Consider the following 24,706-nt stretch of genomic DNA (forward strand, 5'->3'; position numbering starts at 1 on the left):
TAGGGAGACAATGATTGGTCTTATGAGATCTGTTGTGTACAGTTCTTCATTTATAGAGCATACATAATAAGTCTACTTTGCTGTATGGCAAAATTAAAATGAATCTGCATAAATATGGTAAATTTAAATGGAGATGATTTAAGATGATTAAAATGTTGATATAAATATAGTTTTATTACTTCAACTCACATTATCCTAATAAAGAAAACAACATTTAAAAGCACTAGCAAAACATAATAAAATAGACTGAAATTGTTTGCAAATGTTGATAAACATCGCCCCAATCGATATGATGCTGAAGTTTAACTTTAGATATTTTGAACCCCCGGACATCTTGAGGTTTTCTAGGCCCCACAGACTTCTACATATCAAGATTCAACTGTAATAAATCCAAACCTGTAAATTTTCTCCATGGTGGCCTCGACCTTTGACCTGGGACCATACTTCATGTCTTCAACTTCCTTCCAGAACCGAATATTTTCCTGGCTGTATTCAGTGAGTAGGAAGTTCTCAAATTCAATCAAACCCTGTTGATCTTTCATCAGGTTAAAGAAGCTAATGCCCCATTTCTTTACTCTTAATTCCGTTGGAATCTTTACACTACAAAAAACACAAGCACAATCATATCAAAGCCAGAAATGTTGAAAGACCTGTATACTGTGGAGAATACAGTAACTCTGCATGATAAATAAGATGGCTATACAGAACTGGAATAGCAGGCAACTTCATTTGGTGATGTTTTGGTAAAGCAGTACCATTAAATTAACCGTCAGACTCTGTTACTCATTCAAATGCTTTTCATGAAGCAAAAGTGGATTATTGTTAATATCATGACTGATCTTACAAGGTGTCATTGGCTTCCCAAAACAGTGTGTCATCTGAGATCCACGGATTGGATGGAAGTGCTGCATTTGGATCCAAGAATGGATCATACTCTTGATACTGTTCATTCCAGGTCAAATAACTGAAGGAGAAGTATGATATATGTACTTAATAAGATTCTGCATAGGCAATTTCTTCAAAGCTCTTGACACATGACCAAATGGTATCATGTTTGAATAATAAGTTGTAAATGCATGTTCAATAACTCTTTTACCAGAAAGTATACACTAAACTAACCCATCTATACTGATCTAACCTTTCTATACTGATCTAACCTATCCGTACTGATCTAACCTTTCAATACTAATCTAACCTTTCTATACTGATCTGACCTTTCTATACTAAACTAATTTTTCTATATGGATCTAACCTTTCTATACTGAACTAACCTTTCTATACTGATCTAACCTTTCTAGATCTAACCTTTCTATACTGATCTAACCTTTCTATACTGATCTAACCTTTCAAGGACTTTAGAAAGTTTTGGCTTTGGTCTTTCTAAGGCTCTTTGTAAAAACTTGATCTGAAATGACATAGAAATCAAGCTATTCATGTATTTGACATTATAAACATTCAGCAGTTTGGAAATACCAGTATCAAGATTTAAATATCTCCAGAGACAATTATTGGCATTCGTGATATAAAACTGATCTTTCAATCTCTACAACCGATGAGAAAGTTAAGCTTTGTACACATAAGGTAAACATTCTTATCCTATGTGTGACTTTATCAGCTTGTTGGGGAGGGAGGATGTTAACTACTCTCATGTCAGTTCATACCATAGCCTTGTACGATTCTTTGTTCTTCCGTCTTCGTGCTGCCATCTGACTTGGTTGGAAATACCTCTTTGGTCCCTCCTCCATTGTCTTTATACAACCAGGCTGAAAGGAGAAATTTACACATACAGCAATAAGGCACTACATTTATCACAATTGCCTTATTCTAACTTTAGAAAAGAACCCCACAGACTGTCTACTGCCTATTGTAACTACAGAGCATGCTCAGGATCTTATTTTGGCCCAAACTTTAATCTACAAGTATTGAAGCTGCATTCACATTTAAAATTTTGCGATCATGATGTTCTTGAGAACACTTTGAATTTATAGCTTATTCCTATTGCATTCCTGCCGAAAAGTTGAGACTTTCTTATGTATCTCCCAATCTAAGGGAATGTAGTCTCTCATCTGATTCTCCTTTATCCTAGGATGTTTGGTTGAAAATGACCAATGTTTTCATAAAAGTCAATGTTTATATTCATCTTTGGCTGAGCCTGAACTAAAATCAACATTGCTCTCAAAAGCATCAACATAAAATTTTATGGAATATATTATTATTATTACAGTAAAAATTTAGAAAAATACAAATTCCATAAATGGAATAATTTTGGATCTGACAGCCTGCAGACATAAAAAATAAAATTCTGAATATAGGAAAGCAACGTCATATCAAGATCAGCGATATATGTCTTTAATTATTACAGGTGGTCGATGGACTCTCCAAAATGCCTTCTCCTGAAGATCCAACAAAATCTTCTCCGTCCGGCGCTGCCTTTTAGCTTCACTGAAAAAAAAATATAAAAAAATGAGTGATATTTAAAAAGAAAACTTCTTGTTAAATTTTCTCTGTAAGAAGGCAAAAGTTATTTAGTTAATTACAGTCAATCAACTATTATCAAAATAATACATGTATCACTAATTTGTTATTTGCTTTAACAGTATATGCCACAAATTAATGAAATTATTGTTTCAATCTTTGTAAAACTTTAAGGCAAACAGTGTTTAGTAGATACACCATATTCACAGTTAATTTAAATTTCTATAAATTTTATTTGAATAAGAAATTTCAGGTTAAACGATATGGTTATTGCAAATATGAAAATAAATGTTACAATGGTATAAATCTAAGTGTGACATATTAAAACAATGTTTATAAGTAATATAGTGTATATTAAAATGGTTTGATATGATATATTAAAAATGTGGAATTAATATACACAAAAAAATATCACATAATATTCATATATTGTTAATATAGGGACGGGGCAACATTTCCTTAACACATGTACATTGCACACGGGGTAATATATCAATATCACATGGGTATGAGGGCAATAATCAATTTTAAAGCTAGTATTGTATTCCAAGACCTACCGGTATTGTTTGACAGCTAAAGACCTTGTTAAAGGACTGACAGTGACCACAGCCTAATTATTTATGATACATCTGAGAACTATTTTATCCTAATGAAAAGGTAAAATTTCATCAAAGTGAATAAAAGTACACAGTTGTTTCCAGTAACATAACCCCCAATCAACAAGCTCTCATTCAGTGAGGAAAATTAACTTGTTTCAGTACATGTATAGTCAGTTCAAACATTTAGGGAGGAATAACACACAAGTCATTTGATATGAATGAAAAGTGGAGGAAATTTATATTATTGTTTTGAGATTGAAAACATCTAAATTTACTTTATTTAGTCCAAAAATGCAGTTTTATAAGAAAGAAATCTGAAAAAAATTTTAACCCCTACTGAACTCAAACCTGCAATCTATAGATTAGCAGTCTACACTTTAACTGACTGAAATATCCTCCTAGGCAATCAAATTGGAAAGGAATATACAAATATTGCTGGTATTCATATTTTCATTCATGTTTTAAAAGGAAGTCAGCCATTATGACGATGTAGCATACCTAATTAACAAGCAGGGACCTATCATGTTCACCGATGTTCCGCTTCTGCTTACTTACCTATCAACACTAATTCTATACAGATCATGTTCAAGTTATTTCTGAGTCCGAGAAAACTGATTAGCTTAATTAATTAAAAGCCAGCTTTAAACAGTTTCACATAGTTTACAGGTTGTATAAAGCAAAAGAATTAACCCTTACAAAGCACTAATGAGTTAATGATGCAGGATTTCATCAAATTATGTCAATACCAAATTCTTCAATGATTGAAAAAATACTGAAAGAAACAAATTTGACAAAACTTAAAATAAATTATTATATTTAATTTCAACACCTGACTCAAGCTTAATGTAAAAAAGGCATCATAATGCACGATAATTAGCTAAAAGCATGATGTTCAATTTTGTGTGGTTACACTAAAATGTATGAACTTGTCAATGACAAAACATGAAATTTCCCATGCTACATTGTATGTGCTTGCAATAAATGTGTAATTTAATCACATGGTATAAAGTTTGAATACAAGAGGTTCTCAAGCGCAAATATTTTTAAATGTATATTATATTTTAGAGTAAAAGGACAGCGGAAAGTAAAACTCAGAGCACCCAGTGTTGCCTGCAGGCCTGCATTGCTCACCTAAGAGAAGATACCTGATGGCCATGAAAATATAGCCCTGCTTTGGTCATTCTGAAAAATTTCATCCACAGCTATTTGTAGCAGCATGCTAATTTACTGCTAATACCATGATTTCATTGAAATTTAATTCAAGCTATGAGCTTGTGTGGTTATTGCTTATACAGAAAAGCGAAACATGTTGATATTTTATCATGTAATTTGAAATTCTAGATAGATAGTCCAACAGATTGCCCACATATGTACATTCATTCAGTAGGCAGATTCAATGATAACAAATATTTTTAGTTTTTGAATTATTTTTATCTCCATTATTGAAGAGTCACAGTAAAAATAATCCTAAAAGCATTCCAACTTTGACCCCAATAAATTACACCCTCTACAAGCTTCTATACCTATGTCTGAATTGAAATATCTTTTCAATAGCTCAACAATTTAAGTAAATCTTAATATCTCTCATTTAACAATACTCTTTATGAAAAAACAAAGTAAAATTTCAATGGTGCAAAGCCTTAATATTAACCATCTACCGAACATGTGACTTTATGTTTTAAATTTTAAATTGTGTTCTATAAAGAAGCATATATAGGTGACCCTCGATAACTCAAAGCTCAAGAGACCTTGATAAAACTTTGAGAGATCCAGAGTTCTCGAGATTGAAATTCGGAAATTGGAAGTCCGACCATATGGTTAAGATTTTAAAGTAACCGGAAATGTTTACCAGCCAGATTATGGGATCATTTTGACACATTTTCCTACATATTAGTCAGGTAGTTAATTTTATTTCAAAATAAAGAACCTTATTTTGCATTGATAATTTTTTTTTTAAAGAATATGTATTTATTTGTTCTTCTATCCTGCTAAGACAGACGTACAAAACTAATTTCCGATAAAGGTTTGCTGTCACTAACTAACAGAGCACAATTTTATGTCACTTTATACAAAGCAAAAATTCTAACAAATGAGTAAAATGATGTTTTAGAGTAACTTTACACACAAAAAAAAACCAACTCGAGAAATTTAACAGTCTGTAGATCTCTAAATCAAGGTCTTTTACTCTCTGGTTGTGAAGTTAAAACAACCTATAGATTTTATTCCCAGTTGGATTCTATACAAATTGTAGTCATCAGAAGACCCCAGTGTAGGGTAAAAACTGAAAAATTAACCAATTATAAAATCAAGTGTCCACCTCCACAAAGAAGCAGGGGCGGTGTATCACCTATGTAAACACCTAATTACCATGACCACACTAACCTCCAGCATTCAACAACATCCAGGCAAGGTCAAGGTGGAAAGAATTATATGCTTGGGTAATGGCGTGTATACGTTACCACCACTTTGAGAGATCGAGAGTGAAAAACAATGAAATATGTTTCAAGGGACCAAACTTCATTTCGAGAGATCAAGAACTTCGAAAGATCAAACGTTCGAGAGATCAGTAGTAAACTTGCTTAGTTATAAAGAGAAAAAATTCGGGACCATGATTTCACTTTGAGAGATCGAGGTTCCAGTCATCGAGAGTCACCTGTATGCCTGATTGTCGTAAGCAATGAGTCAGTCCATCAATCCTTCATATCATGTCCTTCTAAGTCAGTGTCCATTTTCACAAAAAATCTTAAGACTAAATTAAGAATTCCGTATTTGCTTTATACACAAATAAGTGCAACTATGCCCTGAGTAAGAATGCAACTTTTATAATCACCCAATATCTATACTACTTAGTTTTATTCATTCAGAAATGTATGAGTGAAGAATTATAAAAGAATGACAGTTTTAAATTTTCATCTTAATCATATGATTTTTTGTGAAAAGGGCCACAGCTTGCTTACAAGTTCACCTATTTATATAACAATGTTACATTTTGAGTATACTATGCCAAAATAGTAGTCAGGGTTTTGACAAATAGTGCACGACCTGAAAAGTCAAAAATCTGATTACTAATTGACATAGTATACTAAAAAATATAACATTATTCTAGTCATTATGCCGACTGTCAATATTTTAAAAAAATATTAGGGTTTTACTGTGAATTTACACTAAGTGTGAACGACTCAGCTTCTCAAGTTCATTTGAGGTCTCGGATAGTTGGTTTCAAAACAAATCTGTCAATGATGACGCATCAAGGAAAGAACAATCACTGCGATTGGACCAATATTTAAAGGGGCAGGAATAAAAATAACTTTAGATGGTCATACGTGTCTTTACACTAGCGTGTCAGTACATAAACTTTTAGCACGATGGAAGAGACTGCGAAAAGGGAAAACCAATACCAACTAAAACAATGACGTTGATTTTAAAATTACATGCCGAGGGTTTATTTTATGGTAAAATCAGTAACAAATTAGGCGTCGTAAAGGCCACGTTATAAAATTGTCAATCATGGGAACTCTTGCACCAAAAATGTCGCCAACGAAGCTCACACCGGATGTACTTTTGTTTATCGAGTATGAAATTAAAAAGAAACCAAGTGTATATTAATAGAGAAATCAGACAAAATTTATTAAGAAGAAATATTTGTACCCCTGACAATGTACCATAGGTGTCTTTAATTTGTAGAGCTGCGAGAAATTTTTAGGGAAATGACTTTCAAGAAACTGCAAAGAAAATCGAAGAGAAGCATATTTCGTCTGAACACAGGGACTCGTCACGAAATATTTGTCTTTTTAAAATTTGACATGTCTATTCTATATTTACAAATAAATGTAAATATAGAATAGAGAGGGCCAATTCGTGACGAGCCCCTGTGGTCTGAGCACGAACGAAGTGTTGAAAACTTCTTTGCTACTGATTTTATTGCAATTTAGGCCGAGTCAGTTATATATATATATATATATATATATATATATAGAGAGAGAGAGAGAGAGAGAGAGAGAGAGAGAGAACTCTAAACACTTTGTTGAAATATTTCGACCGTGTTACCGGTCTTCTTCAGTGGTGTTTTCGTGAAGGAGACCGGTAACACGGTCGAAATATTTCAACAGTGTTTAGAGTTTTTTCTGTATTTTACTTCCAAAAAAGAGACTTATAGCTCATGGCTTGGTCATTCAAGTACATTTTATTAACTTTATTGATAAAATTTCAAACTCCCATGGACATACAGTTAGGGGTGGACCAGTGATATAGTGGTTTATTATGACGTTATAGAAGGCGCGTCTAATGCTAACGAAATGCTGAATTTCTTTAATAACAGGAGAGGGATGGTTTGGGGAATTTAGTTTTTGCTAGAATTCACAGAACTTGCCTTTGTTCATTCAATTAACAGTATCTAGCGATGGTTACTTCCGAATTTTTTACGAAAATGTGGGTATATATAACAGTAAAAGACATCAAAGCATGCCATGTGTTGAAAATAAATGTTTTCTCGAAGTAGAATATCTATTGATCTTATTACTTAATCTGACAAATTATTTTAGGGGCGAGATCAAATGTTCAATGTTAGAGAAAACTGAGTTCGCATAGTTCTCACCAAGACACCCCCCCCAAAAATACAAAACTAAGTATGAAGTATGTTGAAACTAATCGATTAACAAGTAAAACAAATGAAAGTGTACATTGAAACTATTTATTAAAATGTATTATTATGTGGTTTTAAAGTCAGTTGTCTTTTTTTCCCACTAACGTGTAATCGATGTCGGATGACAGAAACTAACGAGTTTTTACCCCCTCTTCCCCCTAACTATTTGAATTTAGAAAATTTTCCAACATCGATCTTTTCCAATGCTTTGCAAGATTTCGAAAATATCCTCTGAGAGATTTATTTTAAAATAATGATATGGAAACTGCAAATGTGAAAGAGACAACAAAACAAAAGCATTGTTCTTAAACGGACAAAATCGCCTATAGAAACATGTACTGAAATTTCTGATCACTTAAAACTGACAAGTATCTACAGGAATTTAAGGGAGTAACCTTTCATTTTTTATTGGGATATAGAGGCAACTGCGGATCCTGCCTTTTCCCGCCGCATTTTCAATCCCATCATTTTTTTTCTTTTAAATATTCAGCACTATTTGAATTCTGGGATATTGCTATCCTGCCTTTTCTTTACATATCGGAGCTCGCCTTTTTCACCCTGTATCCCCCCTCCCATACCGCGATGGATTATAAGTATAACACGGTTATTCCTGTTTAAAAGATAAAATCTATAAGGTATCTGATAAAAGTTATATCTTCTAAAGTTTACGAGATATCTTGTATCTTTTATAAGACATCTTTTATTTTTTTCTTTATAAGATATCCCATCATTTATACATGTAGATATCTAATATATATAAAATAAACTTTACAAGACATTTTATTAACGTAATCTCAAATCTCCGTTGTCAAATCAAAACCGATATTGAATCTCACGCCACGTACGGTGCAACTTACACTGAAATCAAATAGTGAAACTTACACTTGTTAGGCACGCGATAATATAATGCCAAATACTTGGGACCGCCTACCTATTATTTAACCGACCTATCAAAAGCGCTCTTTAAAATCACTCGGGGACTTTCCAATGAACTATCTGGATCACGTCATGTACTTGCCGATATATCTCGTTCACACTTACTGTAAATCCACAGTAATTGTTATTTTATTGGTGCATAATTATAAAAAAGAATTATAACTCATTAATTTTGTGTTAATCAAATATTTTGAACAAGTTTTCTACATAACAGTTATACTAATTACTGTTACAGTTTAGTTAATATATGTAAGTTATCTGTATTCAGTGGTTCAATGGCCTAATTGATTTGCCAATCAAGTGTGTGGCCCCAGGTTCAAGCCCATACAATGCCACATATTTTTTCTGAATTAATGGCATTGTTTCAGTTTACTCTTTAAGAAAAATTTGAACAAGGCAAAACAGTGAAGACACATAAAAGAAATAGTGAAAAGTATGTTTATAAATAAGTGTGCTCTAAGCAAAACTATTAGGGTATCGAATATATAGAAAGAAATTAACAGGAAGCCTGATATTTACCCTCCATCTACTAAACTCACACTAAATACATCAAATGTGTGACCTGCTAAACTCACACTAAATACATCAAATGTGTGACCTGCTATATTACATTTCCTTAAGTTATCCATCACATATTTTCCTGTTAAAAAACCAGTTACTTTCCAATATGTCTAAAGGACAGGTGTACAGACGGAATGTCAGACAGATGGACAAAGTGACCCCTTACCCGTGTACACAGACAGTAGAGAAATCATGCAACATACCTAACTTGTTCTTTAGCTTGCCTCTCAATGGATTCTTTCTTGTCTGCAAACACTTTCAGAAGTTTGTCAAATGCCTCCTAAAATGAAAGCAACAAAAATTCATTTGATACCAACAACATGCAGAGTGCACATTATAGCTCAGAATTACAGTCTCAACTCTCTCTTTTAATGTGATCTAGGATCAAAACAAAACCCCAAGCTTAAGATGAAACAAAGGTTAATCTGTGAACTCTGTGGAGAGATGAACTCTTTAGAGAGATGAACTCTAGACGTGTCACAAATGTCCCGCTGACATTCAAGTTTGAAATATTTGAAAGTCCAAGGATGTGAAAATAACATTGGGTGCAAATGAAACAATAATAGAATCAGTTGTAAACAGAATTACATTAAATTTTAAGGGCATTGGAAGAGTAATTAATGTGGACCTTACAATTATCAAAATACTAATTACTTAATTACTAATAAACATGCTGTTCTTTGGAAGCAGAAAAGTACAGATTGCCTGATAAGAGTACACAGTATTCATTCAATGAACAAAGTACCACTTTATGTCAATAATATATAAACAATGTAAATCTGCTCATCATCTATAAGAACTTCAGAAAGAAGTTCAGAAAGCACTGAACAATTAGAAATGTTCACAATCTGAGGGCAACAACTTTTATAGTGAAAAATAAGTTAATCGACATGAAACTCAAAAAACTTGATTTGCAAATCATCAATATAAAAAGACATACATCAGGTCATTATCTACAAACACAGTATAAAAATGTCTGAAAAACAGCGAATAATTAGACTTATTCAGAGTCTAAGGGCAACAAACTTGGTGAAAATGAGTCAATCAACATGAAACTGGTTTTATCTCTGTATTCTTAGTATAATAAAGCACTTTAGAGTACTATTTAGATAAGGCACAAATATTCTGCACAGTGCTCTACATAAGAAAAAAAACCAAAAAATCTTTAGCTATCGATCTTGATTAAATTAGCGTTCTATCTTGATAACTTAACAGATATAAGATCTCATGTCATACAACTGTCATTTAATTTCATTTCATTTTAATTGTGTTTTATTGTTGCATTCCTCTACCCTTGTAAAGTGACTTAGAGTAACTTGTTTTATATAAGGCACTCTATAAATTTTTATATATCTAAACTGTTGTGTAGTACATAATGTACTAGATATTGACATGTGACCTAGATAAGATTCTGGAAGTTCTATTTTTAGAATGGTATTTGGAAACATAAAGTAATCCTTTCTAGAAACAGAATTTGCAAAACTAATGTTTAGTATGAATAGACTGTAAATTTTGTGGTACATCTTGTAATTGGCACTATACAAAATACATTGGATATTTCATTACTGGGGACTGGACTTAATAGCTGTTTCCACAGTGCTATAAACAGTCTTATTCTAATGTGTAAATTCACCTCAGTGGTACACAAACAACAGTCACTGCTTTATTAACATTAATTACTGTAAGTTTATATTTTTTCATTGGTATATTTTACTGTAAACAAAATTGGTAAATCTTTGAAATTCCATTATTGATCCATTATTGATCTTTGCTGGACTTAAGGATATTTTGACCCATAACAGAATTCAAACTTGATCTGTAAGTAATCAATACAAAGAAATGTACCAAACATTAGCTCATAAACTACAAGCACAGCAAAAGGAATTCAGAAAACTGACAGAATTATAGACAGAGAAGGTTAAGTCACTACATGTCCCGACCATTTCATGGTGTGGGCACAAAAGTACAAATCTGTTATATTATCTCAAATGAAACACTCTGAGTCACAATGATAAGATATTATCTATTCCAAAAAGTACACTGGTCCTCCAAACAAAGCTTTTATCAAATGATCAGATTATGTATTGTTATCATATATTTAGAAATTGATACATTATTAAATCATAGTATTCATATACCATAATCTAAAGTCAACAAATCACAACTACTTGTCCTTTTAAATTTCTATCCACTCTTCTTTTGATTGGCTGTATTATTTATGGGCTTGTCCATCTGTCTCTTAGCTTTTTCTTATATGGGTCGTATCTTTCACACTGTGAGGCCTAGGACCATCAAACCTGGGTCAGCTGATAGAGAATTAGGTGTGTTACAGTGTTACATCAAACCTGGGTCAGCTGATAGAGAATTAGGTGTGTTACAGTGTTACATCAAACCTGGTCAGCTGATAGAGAATTAGGTGTGTTACAGTGTAATACATCAAACCTGGGTCAGCTGATAGAGAATTAGGTGTGTTACAGTGTTACATCAAACCTGGTCAGCTTACAGAGAATTAGGTGTGTTACAGTGTTACATCAAACCTGGTCAGCTGATAGAGAATTAGGTGTGTTACAGTGTTACATCAAACCGGGTCAGCTGATAGAGAATTAGGTGTGTTACAGTGTTACATCAAACCTGGTCAGCTGACAGAGAATTAGGTGTGTTACATCAAACCGGGTCAGCTGACAGAGAATTAGGTGTGTTACATCAAACCGGGTCAGCTGACAGAGAATTAGGTGTGTTACATCAAACCGGGTCAGCTGACAGAGAATTAGGTGTGTTACATCAAACCGGGTCAGCTGACAGAGAATTAGGAGTGTTACAGTGTTATACATCAAACCGGGTCAGCTGACAGAGAATTAGGTGTGTTACAGTCATTCTATTTACAGCTTGTGTCTTCATAAACTTAAACATAGAGATACATCATGTACCGTGCGGTACAGTTTATTTACACCGATTAAGGTTTGTTAAATAGATTAGGACACAACATTACACGGCATTCATTCATATGAACTTCCTGTTTCATTCACACCTTCAGGATCTTAATGTCTATACAGTTACTGTATAAACTTCCTTAATACAAAAATAGCCTCTGTTGTTTGGCTTAAATTAAAGTAACATCGACTGAACATAGCAATTTAAAACATTAGCTGCATATCCACTCTTTTCTTTTCAGATTTATCTGGTCTAATTATTTGTTTACATCTAAAAGATAATTAATTACAACAGTAATTTGCTGTTATCAAAATGGCCAAAGTGACCTTTATTATGTTTATCATGTAATCAACAGTATCACAGTTGTACACAGTTATAGTACAGAGTACGTACCGATACGTCAAGGATCCAGGAAACTAATCTGAACTCGTCAGATCAACAAATTAATTATAAACATCTGCTACGCACTTTAACTGGTGTCATTCCTAATTAATAGAACCTAATTATAGAATTCACTTTATAAAAATATCAAAGACCAGTATCACTCTTAGTTCTGCGTAGCAATTTCTTACACAGTACCATATTCTGTATAGAGACCAAGTGATTGAATATGTATATATACATGTAGATACACAATAGTACATGTGCATATATACTTAAATATCACTCAAAATACACTGCATTGCTATCTACTATATGTACGTGTACTAGTACTGTAAGTCACCCACCATGGCAGTCATTTTAGAAGGATACAAACCTGTTCATAAGGTTCTAATCCATGCTTCTGTTTATATTATAGAAGGATACAAACCTGTTCATAAGGTTCTAATCCATGCTTCTGTTTGTTTTATAGAAGGATACAAACCTGTTCATAAGGTTCTAATCCATGCTTCTGTTTGTTTTTTAGAAGGATACAAACCTGTTCATAAGGTTCTAATCCATGCTTCTGTTTGTTTTTTAGAAGGATACAAACCTGTTCATAAGGTTCTAATCCATGCTTCTGTTTGTTTTTTAGAAGGATACAAACCTGTTCATAAGGTTCTAATCCATGCTTCTGTTTATATTATAGAAGGATACAAACCTGTTCATAAGGTTCTAATCCATGCTTCTGTTTATATTATAGAATGATACAAACCTGTTCATAAGGTTCTAATCCATGCTTCTGTTTATATTATAGAAGGATACAAACCTGTTCATAAGGTTCTAATCCATGCTTCTGTTTATATTATAGAAGGATACAAACCTGTTCATAAGGTTCTAATCCATGCTTCTGTTTGTTTCTTAGACTTCTCTTCTGTAGATATATTGCTATAATGAAATATAAAAGAACAATCATCACGATTAGCCAATCTTCAAACTAGATCTGTCCAAACTGGAATAAATACCCCCACAAGGCTCATCCGAAACTGGGACAGATTTAAAATGCCACAATCCCAATCTACTTAAAATCAGACTTCTTAGATCCGCGCCGTATACTCTGCGTAAGCGATTGTGAGAGTATCTTAGGATCTGATTTTGATTAGATTGCCACAATCCAAAGCTACATTCATGAGTTTTTGTCAATTATTAACATCAAACATTTCTTTGTAACAAAGTGGTATTCCTTGTACATGGAACATAAACTTTTTTCCCCCAGTGACCTTGAAATTTAGCAAATAACCTTGGGTCATGTCATGTCACACCACATCTTAGCGTAAATTATGAATAATCAATGTTTGTTACATAGTTATTACCAAATACCGTTATGATTTGCTTTAAAAAAATAGGATGATTCCTGTAACCCCACCCATAATTTCATTTGCAGTGAGGGGGGGGGGGGGGGGGGGGGCATATTTATGGCTGTGAAGTCTTACCATATTTGATGCTATCAGCTGTACCATCTTTACGAAATGGCCAAAAGTATGGGGCCTGTGTAAAATAAGAAAAATACATATATATTATACTAGTATAGTAAACAACTTTTGATTCAAATCTGGTTATTTTCATGGTTTTGTGTTTGTGGCTTTTATATCCATTCTATATAAATGGTATGGCTAGGTTATACTGACTGCAGATTTAAATTTCCTTATTTTCGTCCACAGAGACAGCAGTATATAGCAGTACATAGTAAACTAAGATGTACCAACAATCCATTGAGAATTTATTCACATACATTTGGGGTATCTAGTAGATATGCAGTTATCGGGAAGGTGACTCTTGTACAGAAAAACTTGCTAACAGGTTACAGCAACTACCCTAGCATACCTTTTTTTTTTTGTGCAATATCACCATAAATAAATTCAACGTGAAGTAATTACAGAGTATAAACTGCTCCTGGAAGTTTGCTAGGCTGTGTTATACTACAGAAAATAGAAATGTTTCTCTCTCTAGAGAAAGAACTGTCTGTATATTGTTTAAGAGTCAATCAATAGAACAAAACTTGGTAACATTAAACAGGTCCAAGTCTAAGTTTTGTAGCATTGTCAATTCTTTTAGAAATATATTTTTAATTTCTACATTGAAGGTGAAGCATGAAAACAAGATGCATTTGTAAAACACTGATACCCCTGTATGGTAGCAAACTAATTGTGGTACTCAAAGAAAGGCCTTGTCACAAGGTATACACATGTGAAATATGAAAGACGTATCACTTAGCATTCCAAAGTTAAAAGCCTAGGTTAAAGCTTTTCAAAAGCAGGTCAAATTCCAAGGTCATGAGGTCCAAAAGTTTGGAATCAAAAGAAAGGAAATGAAAGCACTTATCACCATCTATTCAACAGTTATGGCCAAGGTTAAAGTTTTTGCACACAAACAGACAGACAGACCAAAAACTATATTCCCTTGAAACCTCGATTACAGGGGTAAATAGCATAAAAATTGGAGTCAAAGTGCTTGTTATTGAGCTATAGTAAATGTTAAACTTGACCTTTTTGCACTTAAAATCTACTTTTGATTTATTTGCATAAGCTTCTTTTGTCTATTAATTTTAACACAATATAAACAACAAATATCAAGCATTATTTCAACTTTGAGTTTAAAAGAACAGTTTAGAAGTATTGCTAGTTTTACGTAGGTTCTGTTGTTTTGCCTTATGATTTCAGACGGACTGTGAATTATTGGCCAAGAAATTGAATTTTAATACGTGTACATCTGTGTCCTCTTTGGGAAAGTATAGCAACCAAATTCTTGAATTTACAACATTTCAATTAGTTCAAAGTGTACATGTACTATTTGTAATATAAATTATAAAATTGAAATATGTGTCTATTATAGAGATATAAATATTGGCAATACTTCGGATGACATAGAAATGGTAAATTATGCAGATTTATAGCTTTTTGACTAAAAAAAAATCCTTCCACTACAAAATATAGTCCTAATTTCCAAACCCCTTCTAAATTTGAAATGACATAAAAAAAAAATTCAACTGGATAGGGTTAGGTAATCACAAATATTTAATATATCCGGGCCAATACACTAAGAATTGAACTTGTGTAGTTAGGGCGTTTTGTACGGTTGTGCTCAAAAGCTGAGGAGCTAACTTCCTTTAAATACATAGTATTTGTGGTTTTTACAAAGCCACAGTATTTTTCCACTTAAAGCAGAATTATCATCAAACATAAGAGTTGGTTCTTAATGTCCTGCGTTTGCTAGGAATTACTCCTACAGAACTGCATTAATTAATGTATGATGTGAAAAGACTTCAAATTGGCAGGAAATACTTATTTACCTGGAACAGAAAAACTTATTTACCTGGAACCTATAATCAGCAGACCTGTCGTATTTCACAGTGTAACTTGAAAGTTTAAAATCAATGGGATAAATGTAACCATATTGGCATAAATTGGTTGCTAGGTAACAAGCTTCCTTGACATCTGTTATTTTGTACTGTTTCTTCAACCAGTCTACGATATCACAGCCTGAAATTAAAATAACAAAAAAAATCAAACACCAGAGGCGACAAACTCACCTACAATAAACAACAAATTATCAAACAACATTGGAGACTTACAGTATCACATATTGTAATAGAAACAACAAAATAATCAAATAACATCAGAGACAACAAAATAATCATCTACATTATCACATTCTGTAGTAGAGACAACAAAATAATCAGAGACAATATCACATTCTGTAGTAGAGACAACAAAATAATCAAATAACATCAGAGACAACAAAATAATCATCTACAATATCACATTCTGTAGTAGAGACAACAAAATAATCAGAGACAATACTCCCATCGACAATATCACATTCAGTAATATTAAGAGACAACAAAATAACCGCTCTACAATGTCTCAGCAAGGATAGGCAGGACAGCAACCTGGGATATTTCTGTTTGAAATTTACACAGACTACAGGAAATATTCTGATATCAAATTTTCAAGAATACAATGATAATAATAAGGTCTCAACATTGCACATTTTTTACGCGCTGTACATCGCAGGTTTTTATAAAGGGGTGGATCTGTAGCTCTTGGGTCTGTCCAAATATTTTCCCAGAAAGCTACAGATCTGCAGCTAATCTTCAAGTTGCTTACAAAGGCCTTAGTTTATGAGAGAAGTTAAATACACAAACCTTGTACACACTTTTGTAATATTTCCTCAAAACTGACTAAATTCAACAAGCTGTAATAATTTTCTCAAAAACTGAAGAAAATCAAAATCCTTGTCACATGCACATCTTCAATATTCATACAAACACAAAAGTCTCCATTTGAAAACTGTGGGGTGGGGGTGGGGGGTTAGATGCAGACACATCATGTAACCTCCAAATAAAATATAAATTTCAAATATGTAATTCAAGTATAACTCCTGCAAAAGTTCTCGGAAAACAAGGGAGACATATTTGATCCCGGGGAACCAGAATCCTCGTGATTCCTCAATGATTAACTGTTTTATTATTATAATACAGATACAAATATTGATACTTGAATAAAAATGAAATTAATACCATGTTCAAAACTGGGACCCATGTCATTCCCTATCATAAACTCCAGAATGTGATGCAATTTCATTTCATAATTAATTCATGATTCCATTTGGAACATATCAAATCTTTTCATGAGATAGAAAGAAGTTGCTACTTGTTTTAAAAAATTGAATATGTTATATCAGTTCATTAAACTGATGCACTTTTCGCAGGAAAATCAGTCATTTTATGATGATTTTCATGGAATCAGTAAATATACAAAGAGGTATAATAAATACATACAAAGTCTGAGACAATCTCGCTGTGTCCATATATGAAGTGTCTGAGATTATCTCACATTGTATCTCACTTAATTGTCTACATATGAAGTGTCTGAGACAATCTCATATTGTCTACATATGAAGTATCCGAGACTATCTCACTTTGTGTACATATGAAGTGTCTGAGACAATCTCACTTTGTGTACATATGAAGTGTCTGAGACAATCTAACTTTGTCTACATACGAAGTGTTTGAGACAATCTCACTTAATTGTCTACATATGAAGTGTCTGAGACTATCTCACTTTGTGTACATATGAAGTGTTTGAGACAATCTCACTTTGTCTACATATGAAGTGTTTCAGACAATCTCACTTTGTGTACATATGAAGTGTTTGAGATAATCTCACTTAATTGTCTACATATGAAGTGTCTGAGACTATCTCACTTTGTGTACATATGAAGTGTTTGACACTATTACATGTTATAGTTAAGATACTACATTCATTATCAAGACTAAAGTTGTAAACAGACTACAAAAGGACAATAAAAAGCTATTTTGAATTCTTTGATCAGCTTTAACTTCAATGTCTCTCTGATTCTTTGTCAGAGGCATGGCAAAGACACACCTGTCAGTGATGAGAACAAATACAATTAATTTACTGTATTGTGATTATAAGAGCAGTCTTATTATAGACCAGAATATTGTCAGTTCTATATTTGGACACGCAGATAATAATCTGCCAGTTACTCTGAGAACTTATTGGGATTTGTGACGTCAAACAGAAACTCAATCAAATTACTACAGTGAGAGGGAAAGAAGAAAATAACCTGGCAGTGCGATGGGAGAGGCTTATTATTATATCACTTACAGAGAGAGGCTGGTAGTGAAAATTCTCATGCACACAAAAGGACATGCTTTGAACCAGACTTGAAGTGCATGGGTATTTGAAAAATCCTCCATCAATATTAAATCTGAGCTAATTAGTGATGATGGGCTATCATCATCTGGATGTAGTCGGGTAATTTCGTGAGACTAATTTTGATGGGGTAATATGAATTACCCTCATTTGCAACACTGAGGAAATAATAAAAAGACACCTACAAACATCTTGTGCATGTTTAAATAAGAAATAAATTCAATTTTTAAAAAATACAAGAGGGTATGAATAGTGAGACTAAATTCACACCGGCATATTTCATGAAACCCTTCATGAAAAGTATGCCAACGTGAAGCACTGCAGTTCATACCCTCATGTATTTTCAAATATGAAATTTATTTTTTATATTTACATTCTACTTTAATTTCTGTTAAAATGACCAACCACAGGGATTTTTTAGGGTCTGTAGAGGGCTGAAATTCGACCTCATTCCCAATGCTGAAAAGTAGGTGTTTTTCCCAAAATGATGCCTAAAAATTCTCAAAGGATCATTTATCAACTTCTAGTGCAAATTGATGAGAATATGCCATGAGGGGCCATCCAACCTCAGTGCCACTCTGTTGCCAAAAATTTGTGACAGTTTTTTCTCTGCCAAATACTGGAAATTAAAGCTTGTTTAAGCCAGCCATATTGATAATAAAATATCAAATGGTTAACTCTTTGCTTGTTTTTCTTATTCATTTGTATGAAACAAATATCCCAATTTCAATCAAATATCCCTATTTTTCCCAACTTTGAAGGCCCTGGTCCCTGAATTCAAGGGACAAAAAAATCCCTGAACCATTTAAAGAGACATATACTATATTTATCAAAATTCATATGCACATTGTTCACAACTGCAGCACATTCATAAAGAAATAGCCATTGATCATTTATATGGTAAAATATCAATAACGGTAAAAACATTGGAAAGGTATATATATAATGTATATCATGGAAAGTGAATATTCCAATAACATGTCTTCTACAAGTTTGATGTACATCATCTATATCCTCATCGTCGGATACCCACGGCTGATCTCGTCTTCTATTCATGCGATGAGTAGAAGACGAGATCAGCCGTGGGTATCTGATGATGCTATATCCTGGTGTTTCAGTAAAACTAAATCAAGAGCCTGGAATATTAATACACTGAATAAAATATGACAGCACATGAGCATCCTTACGTGTATACGCATGTACACAGGCAGTGTATTGTTAACTCGCTCTGAAGTGATATCAAGTGCACTCATTATTTCATTATTCAGTTTGAAGATGTTGCACATGATGTACAAACACCAGAGCTAAGCCAGTTCTGAATTATTCTGTGACACACAATGTGTCATTATATATATATATATATATAGGGTGAACAGCCAGGTTTAGTTGTCACTGTTAATCTTCAGTGGTCAGAAAATGTGCAGAGAGTTCATCTGAGACAGTCCCTGGTCTCCTAATCAAGATATTAGTGGTCAATGTGGTCACCACTTGATTAGTACAATAGTATGCGCACTAATGTCTAGCTGACATGAATTAAAAGCTACTGGCAATAATCAAATTCTGTCACAGAATGAAGACTAGATAAAGTGATGTTAAACAAATCTCTCTGATCTACTAAATTCCTGATATACACTCACACACATACAGGTGATATGGTAAGGTATCCTGTTTTTCTCTTCAGAATCCTGTTAAATACTTAATTTTACACTTTATCATAAACCAGATGAAAGACTGGCCCATATTGTCTAGTTAGTCTGATGCAAGATATCAACAATAAATTATGGCTACATGGAACACTAAAATGTCTAAGGGAATCTGGTCTTCCAAACTGTCATTCTCCACAAATTGCCTTTATTCTGAAACATACCTGAGAAAGATTGAATTTGGTCACTAAATAGATTTTTCTTTGCTCTCATAACAATTCCAGTTTCATTGTCTGACTTTGCCATGGCAACTATCATTTTCTCCATCTGAAATTATACAAAAGCATAAATATGTACCATATATCAATGACTATGACCAAAATATATCATTTTACACATTACTATGTATACACAAAGTAATATGTCTAATTCTGCATTATATAACTAGCTGACTCCATCAATAAAGTAAAGTCATGGAAACTATAAATGAGTATTTGTACATGTACAATCACTCTGTTTTTCTCTTAACATTCTCACTGAAACTGGAGGTTACTGTAAATCACATTTTATTCACGAGAATATTAACATTATTAACAAACTAGCCACTTGCTAGAATTTATTTCTCGCAAATAAGCTCTAAAGTATAGTAGACATAAGCAATAAAGAATGATTTGCGAAAGTTTTTGTCTCATGAATAATACATCACTGTATCCATGCGAAAATAAGGTCTAACGAAATAAAATTGATGTACAGTAACATCTTATAAATTTTCAACTTTTGAAATGGGCTAATCACTGCGTATGAATACACTTTTCTCATTTTAACCACTATTAAAGTATCATTATATAAATGTAAATATATGTCTTTCTTGTTTTTCAGTATCTGACATGATAAATCTTGAGCATCTTCACACTAGCATACATTTCAGAGTGCTTTAACGCTATATCATATATCTCATATACATTCAAAAACTGAGAGACAATTCTTACTAATAGTTTAAAGAAACAAATAGCAAGGAAAATATGTAGTTCCTAAATATATTTTGGAACTGCATATTTTCCTGCTTTTTTATTGAATTATATATATATATATGCATACACATAAAACACATTGTAAATAAAACTAACATCTTATCAATAAAAATAAAATACATAACTTATATATATATTGGTATACTTCCTTACTGCATATATAAGATTTAACACATGCACTTCACTGATTCAATTGTTAATATTTACCTTACTGACAAACGGAGCCTTCGGAGGTATCTTATGACGATTTTCCATTTTTCCCCAGGAATTTGTGATTTATAGTGATTTATGTATACTGATATCAATGCACTAGTGATAACATTGATTCCCCTTAAAATTGACTATAACAAGCTTACAAGCTTTCGTCATTCAACAATTAGCAATATCTCCTCACAAAGGTAAAGTATATACACACAACACAAATAAGTCAATCCAGCATCCAACAGCGAAAGGAATTGAAGCATTTCATAACATTCAGAAGAAAATCCATATAGTTATGATGGGAGTCAGTCTGTGTATATAAACTGTACTCTATGTCAAAAATCATATGCACACATTTAAAACGTCCTTAAATCAGGAAACAAATAACACTGCCGACCCTTAGTTATGATACGTACTATATTGATCAAACAAATTAAAATCTTAAAAAATTTTGCATGGTCATCAAAATGTTTAAAATTCCTTTTCCTGTCACTTGACAACATTGATAAATATTTAAGACCTTAATACTATCATCTGACAGATCAACGATTCAGGGATTTAAAAATTTCTACTGTTAAATTTATCCTATTTTACTCTTCATCCTGCGGACTTCCTTTGTATTACAAGCCCATCAGTGAACAGAGATTTAATACACAATGGTATATTAAATGAAATTTAGGTCACACTTCATGAAACATGTAGACATGTAGCTATGACGGAATTTTATTCAAAACTACAGTTTCCTACACAAGAGTGGGAGAGAGAAAGATTTAAACAACTGCATCTGTGCAGCACTGCAAGATAATTAACCCATACCACTGCATGCAAAATATGCATATCACCCTGATATCAATTTACATCTTTATAAGATTGATAAATGTCATCATAATATAGACATGGATTAACCACAATCAGCCTTTGATTTGTTCAGTTGTATAAGAGACATACTGTTTGTAAACATGTTTCAGCTCTGATTCTTGTCTTTATTTTACCAGGTACTGCAAAGGCTTGGACTACACTGGCAGCGGTTTGTCCTAAACAGCTGATGGTCCGACATATAGTACACTCAGGGCTTAATTTAAACAGCTGATGGTCTGATCTATAGTACATTCAGGGCTCAATTTAAACAGCTGATGGTCTGACCTATAGTACATTCAGGGCTTAATTTAAACAGTTGATGGTCTGACCTATAGTACACTCAGGGCCCCTTCACCCAAGGATGATTTCTGCCAAGTTTGGTTGAAATTGGCTCAGTGGTTCTGGAGAAGATTTTTAAAAGTCATCAATATATTTTCACTATTTTGCTATTACCTCCCCTTGGAAAGGAGAGTGGTCCTTCATTTGAACAAGCATGAATCCCCTTTACCTAAGGATGCTTTGTGCTAAGTTTGGTTGAAATTGGCTCAGTGGTTCTGGAGAAGAAGATTTTTAAAAGTCATCAATATATTTTCACTACTTTGCTATTATCTCCCCTTGGAAAGGAGTGTGGCCCTTCATTTGAACAAACATGAATCTCTTCACCTAAGGATGTTTTGTGCAAAGTTTGGTTGAAATTGGTCAAGTCAGTCCAAGAACACCAGGTGAGTTGGCACTATAAACAATGATATAACACTTTAGAAAATTAATCTTGTGAATTCTTTTTGTTTTTGAAAATGACAAGAAATCCTATTCTTATTAAGCATGAAAAATATGTGATTTCATTGGTAAAACCCAAGAGCTTCTGAAGACTTTGACCGTGGACAAATTGGGGGCCCCAAGAGCGACACCCAGACCCTCTGCCATACTTTGTGTGCAAACTACATTTCATTTTCTTCCTGGTTACGTGCCTGTCGGGTGTTAATAAAGACATAAATACAGTGTATTCTGTGAATAAAATAAAACAAAAACCTCTATTAAATGTGCATACAAAAAACTGACACCTAAAACAATTTGGTTCATGATCAGTAATGACTGATATCAGCCCTAAAATTTAAACTTTAAAGAACTTCAACAGGTTTGCCTCACAAATTTTTTAAACCTTCTACTTTTTATCTTTTATTTCATATCTATATATATATGAATTACTTTTAATCAAGATTTTACTTAGTAGACTGTACTGTACCATAAAGATTATGATCATTTACAAATGACGTCACAAACACATGGTAAACTGTGTCTTACATGAGACTTTTGCTTTTGATCAGCCTACATATTTTTTAACATATAAACCATTTTTAAAAAAAAGCATTAAGTAGCTAATTGCTGCCATATTCAGACTGGCTTGTGTACATTTCATGTCCATAATTATAATCGCCTGATAGAATTATTGGATGATGATTAGCTTGGGTTCATTAAGTATTTTAGTCTAAAAGCAACATAATTATTATCAGTTTCATATTGATGATTATTATTTGTAAAGTGAAATTTGATAAATCAAAACTATTTAATTTTATATCTTCAAACAATATTTGTTATTTATCAAACATATACATGTGTATAAGGATTTTTCATTCCATAATATGGTTGGTAAAAAGAAAATACCCATAAAATGTATATGGGGATGGAATCACTTCGGTAATTGTGGCTGGAATGATTTGGGGCCGGATTGACTGGGGCTGGACTGAACTTAGAGCCGAATTGACTGGGGCTGGACTGACCCTGGGGCCAGATTGACTGGGGCTGGACTGACCTTGGGGCCGGATTAACTGGGGCTGGACTGACATTGGGGCCGGATCAACTGGGGCTGGACTGACCTTGGGACCAGATCAACTGGGGCTGGAATGACTTGGGGGCCAGATCGACTGGGGCTGGACTGACATTGGGGCCGGATTGACATTTGAGGTAACTTGGAAGAAGCCTTTCATGCCACTTTGGGGTTTAAATCATTCAGTGTAAAAGTAAGAACACAGCCTGCAAAAACAATACAAGCATCAGATGCTGGTGCATTAATACAAGACTGCTGGGAGCAGACAGGGGTGTTTTAAGCATCCCCCTTTGGGTTTATGGTGATATATTATCAAAATAATTATGTACGTGACAAGTCCTTAAGACTAAAAAATGAAAAACTTTTTGCCTTAGGTGTTGTTGTTCAATCTTCTTGGATATACAATGTAGGGATAAATAAACCTTGTAGGAAGTTGACTATGCTGGCCAAAGGTTTACAATGTATATGGCAACATTTTAAATCAACAATTGTTTTCAGACACCTTAGGAATATGTTGTCATATTTTTGAGAATGATACTTTCATGGATTTTCTGTCGATATTGTTTTTTCCAGGTTGAATCGATAATTCTTCAATGTCAAAGTGTGACATTGAGTAGCCTTACCTTGGAGAAGACAGACAGCCTTGGTTTTGAGTCCTCATCCACTGCCATAACTTCACTCTGAACTGTCATTGTTGAAAAATGTGTCCTTTAATTGACTTCATTGTTTACAATTAGTGAGTGCGTATCATCGAACCATGACTTCGATTGATATAAAATGCGGAAGTAAGTAGCTGTTTCTGATTCTGGGCCGCTACCATCAACGAGGAAGAAAAAGACATAATGATATATTTGTTAATTCGTTCTATAGTCTAGTCGACTCTCTCTCTCTCTCTCTCTCTCTCTC

General features: G+C 33.3%; 1 protein-coding gene across 35 annotated transcripts in view; it reads right to left on the reverse strand.

Moving 5' to 3' along the window:
- LOC125668304 (regulator of G-protein signaling 6-like) overlaps positions 1-24,706 on the reverse strand; it is a 47,415-nt gene that overhangs the window by 13,063 nt on the left and 9,646 nt on the right. For 17 of the 35 annotated variants that reach the window (XR_008802739.1, XM_056164194.1, XM_056164202.1 and 14 more), the window contains exons 2-12: positions 20,110-20,212; positions 15,877-16,043; positions 13,998-14,052; positions 13,388-13,452; positions 9,417-9,493; positions 4,206-4,256; positions 2,361-2,442; positions 1,662-1,763; positions 1,344-1,405; positions 845-964; positions 397-600 (exon numbers count right to left, since the gene is read on the reverse strand). Coding sequence is in view for 34 of the 35 variants with exons in the window: in XM_056164194.1 (XP_056020169.1) it covers positions 397-600; positions 845-964; positions 1,344-1,405; positions 1,662-1,763; positions 2,361-2,442; positions 4,206-4,256; positions 9,417-9,493; positions 13,388-13,452; positions 13,998-14,052; positions 15,877-16,043; positions 20,110-20,212 (1,088 nt within the window). In the remaining variant the exon portion in view is untranslated. Of the gene's footprint in view, positions 1-396; positions 601-844; positions 965-1,343; positions 1,406-1,661; positions 1,764-2,360; positions 2,443-4,205; positions 4,257-9,416; positions 9,494-13,387; positions 13,453-13,997; positions 14,053-15,876; positions 16,044-20,109; positions 20,213-21,123; positions 24,614-24,706 lie in introns of those variants that run through there. The other 18 variants (XM_048902255.2, XM_048902253.2, XM_056164220.1 and 15 more) reach the window with 5 other exon arrangements.

The sequence above is a fragment of the Ostrea edulis genome, chromosome 4 (assembly GCF_947568905.1).
Source record: "Ostrea edulis chromosome 4, xbOstEdul1.1, whole genome shotgun sequence".
Lineage (NCBI taxonomy): Eukaryota > Metazoa > Mollusca > Bivalvia > Ostreida > Ostreidae > Ostrea > Ostrea edulis.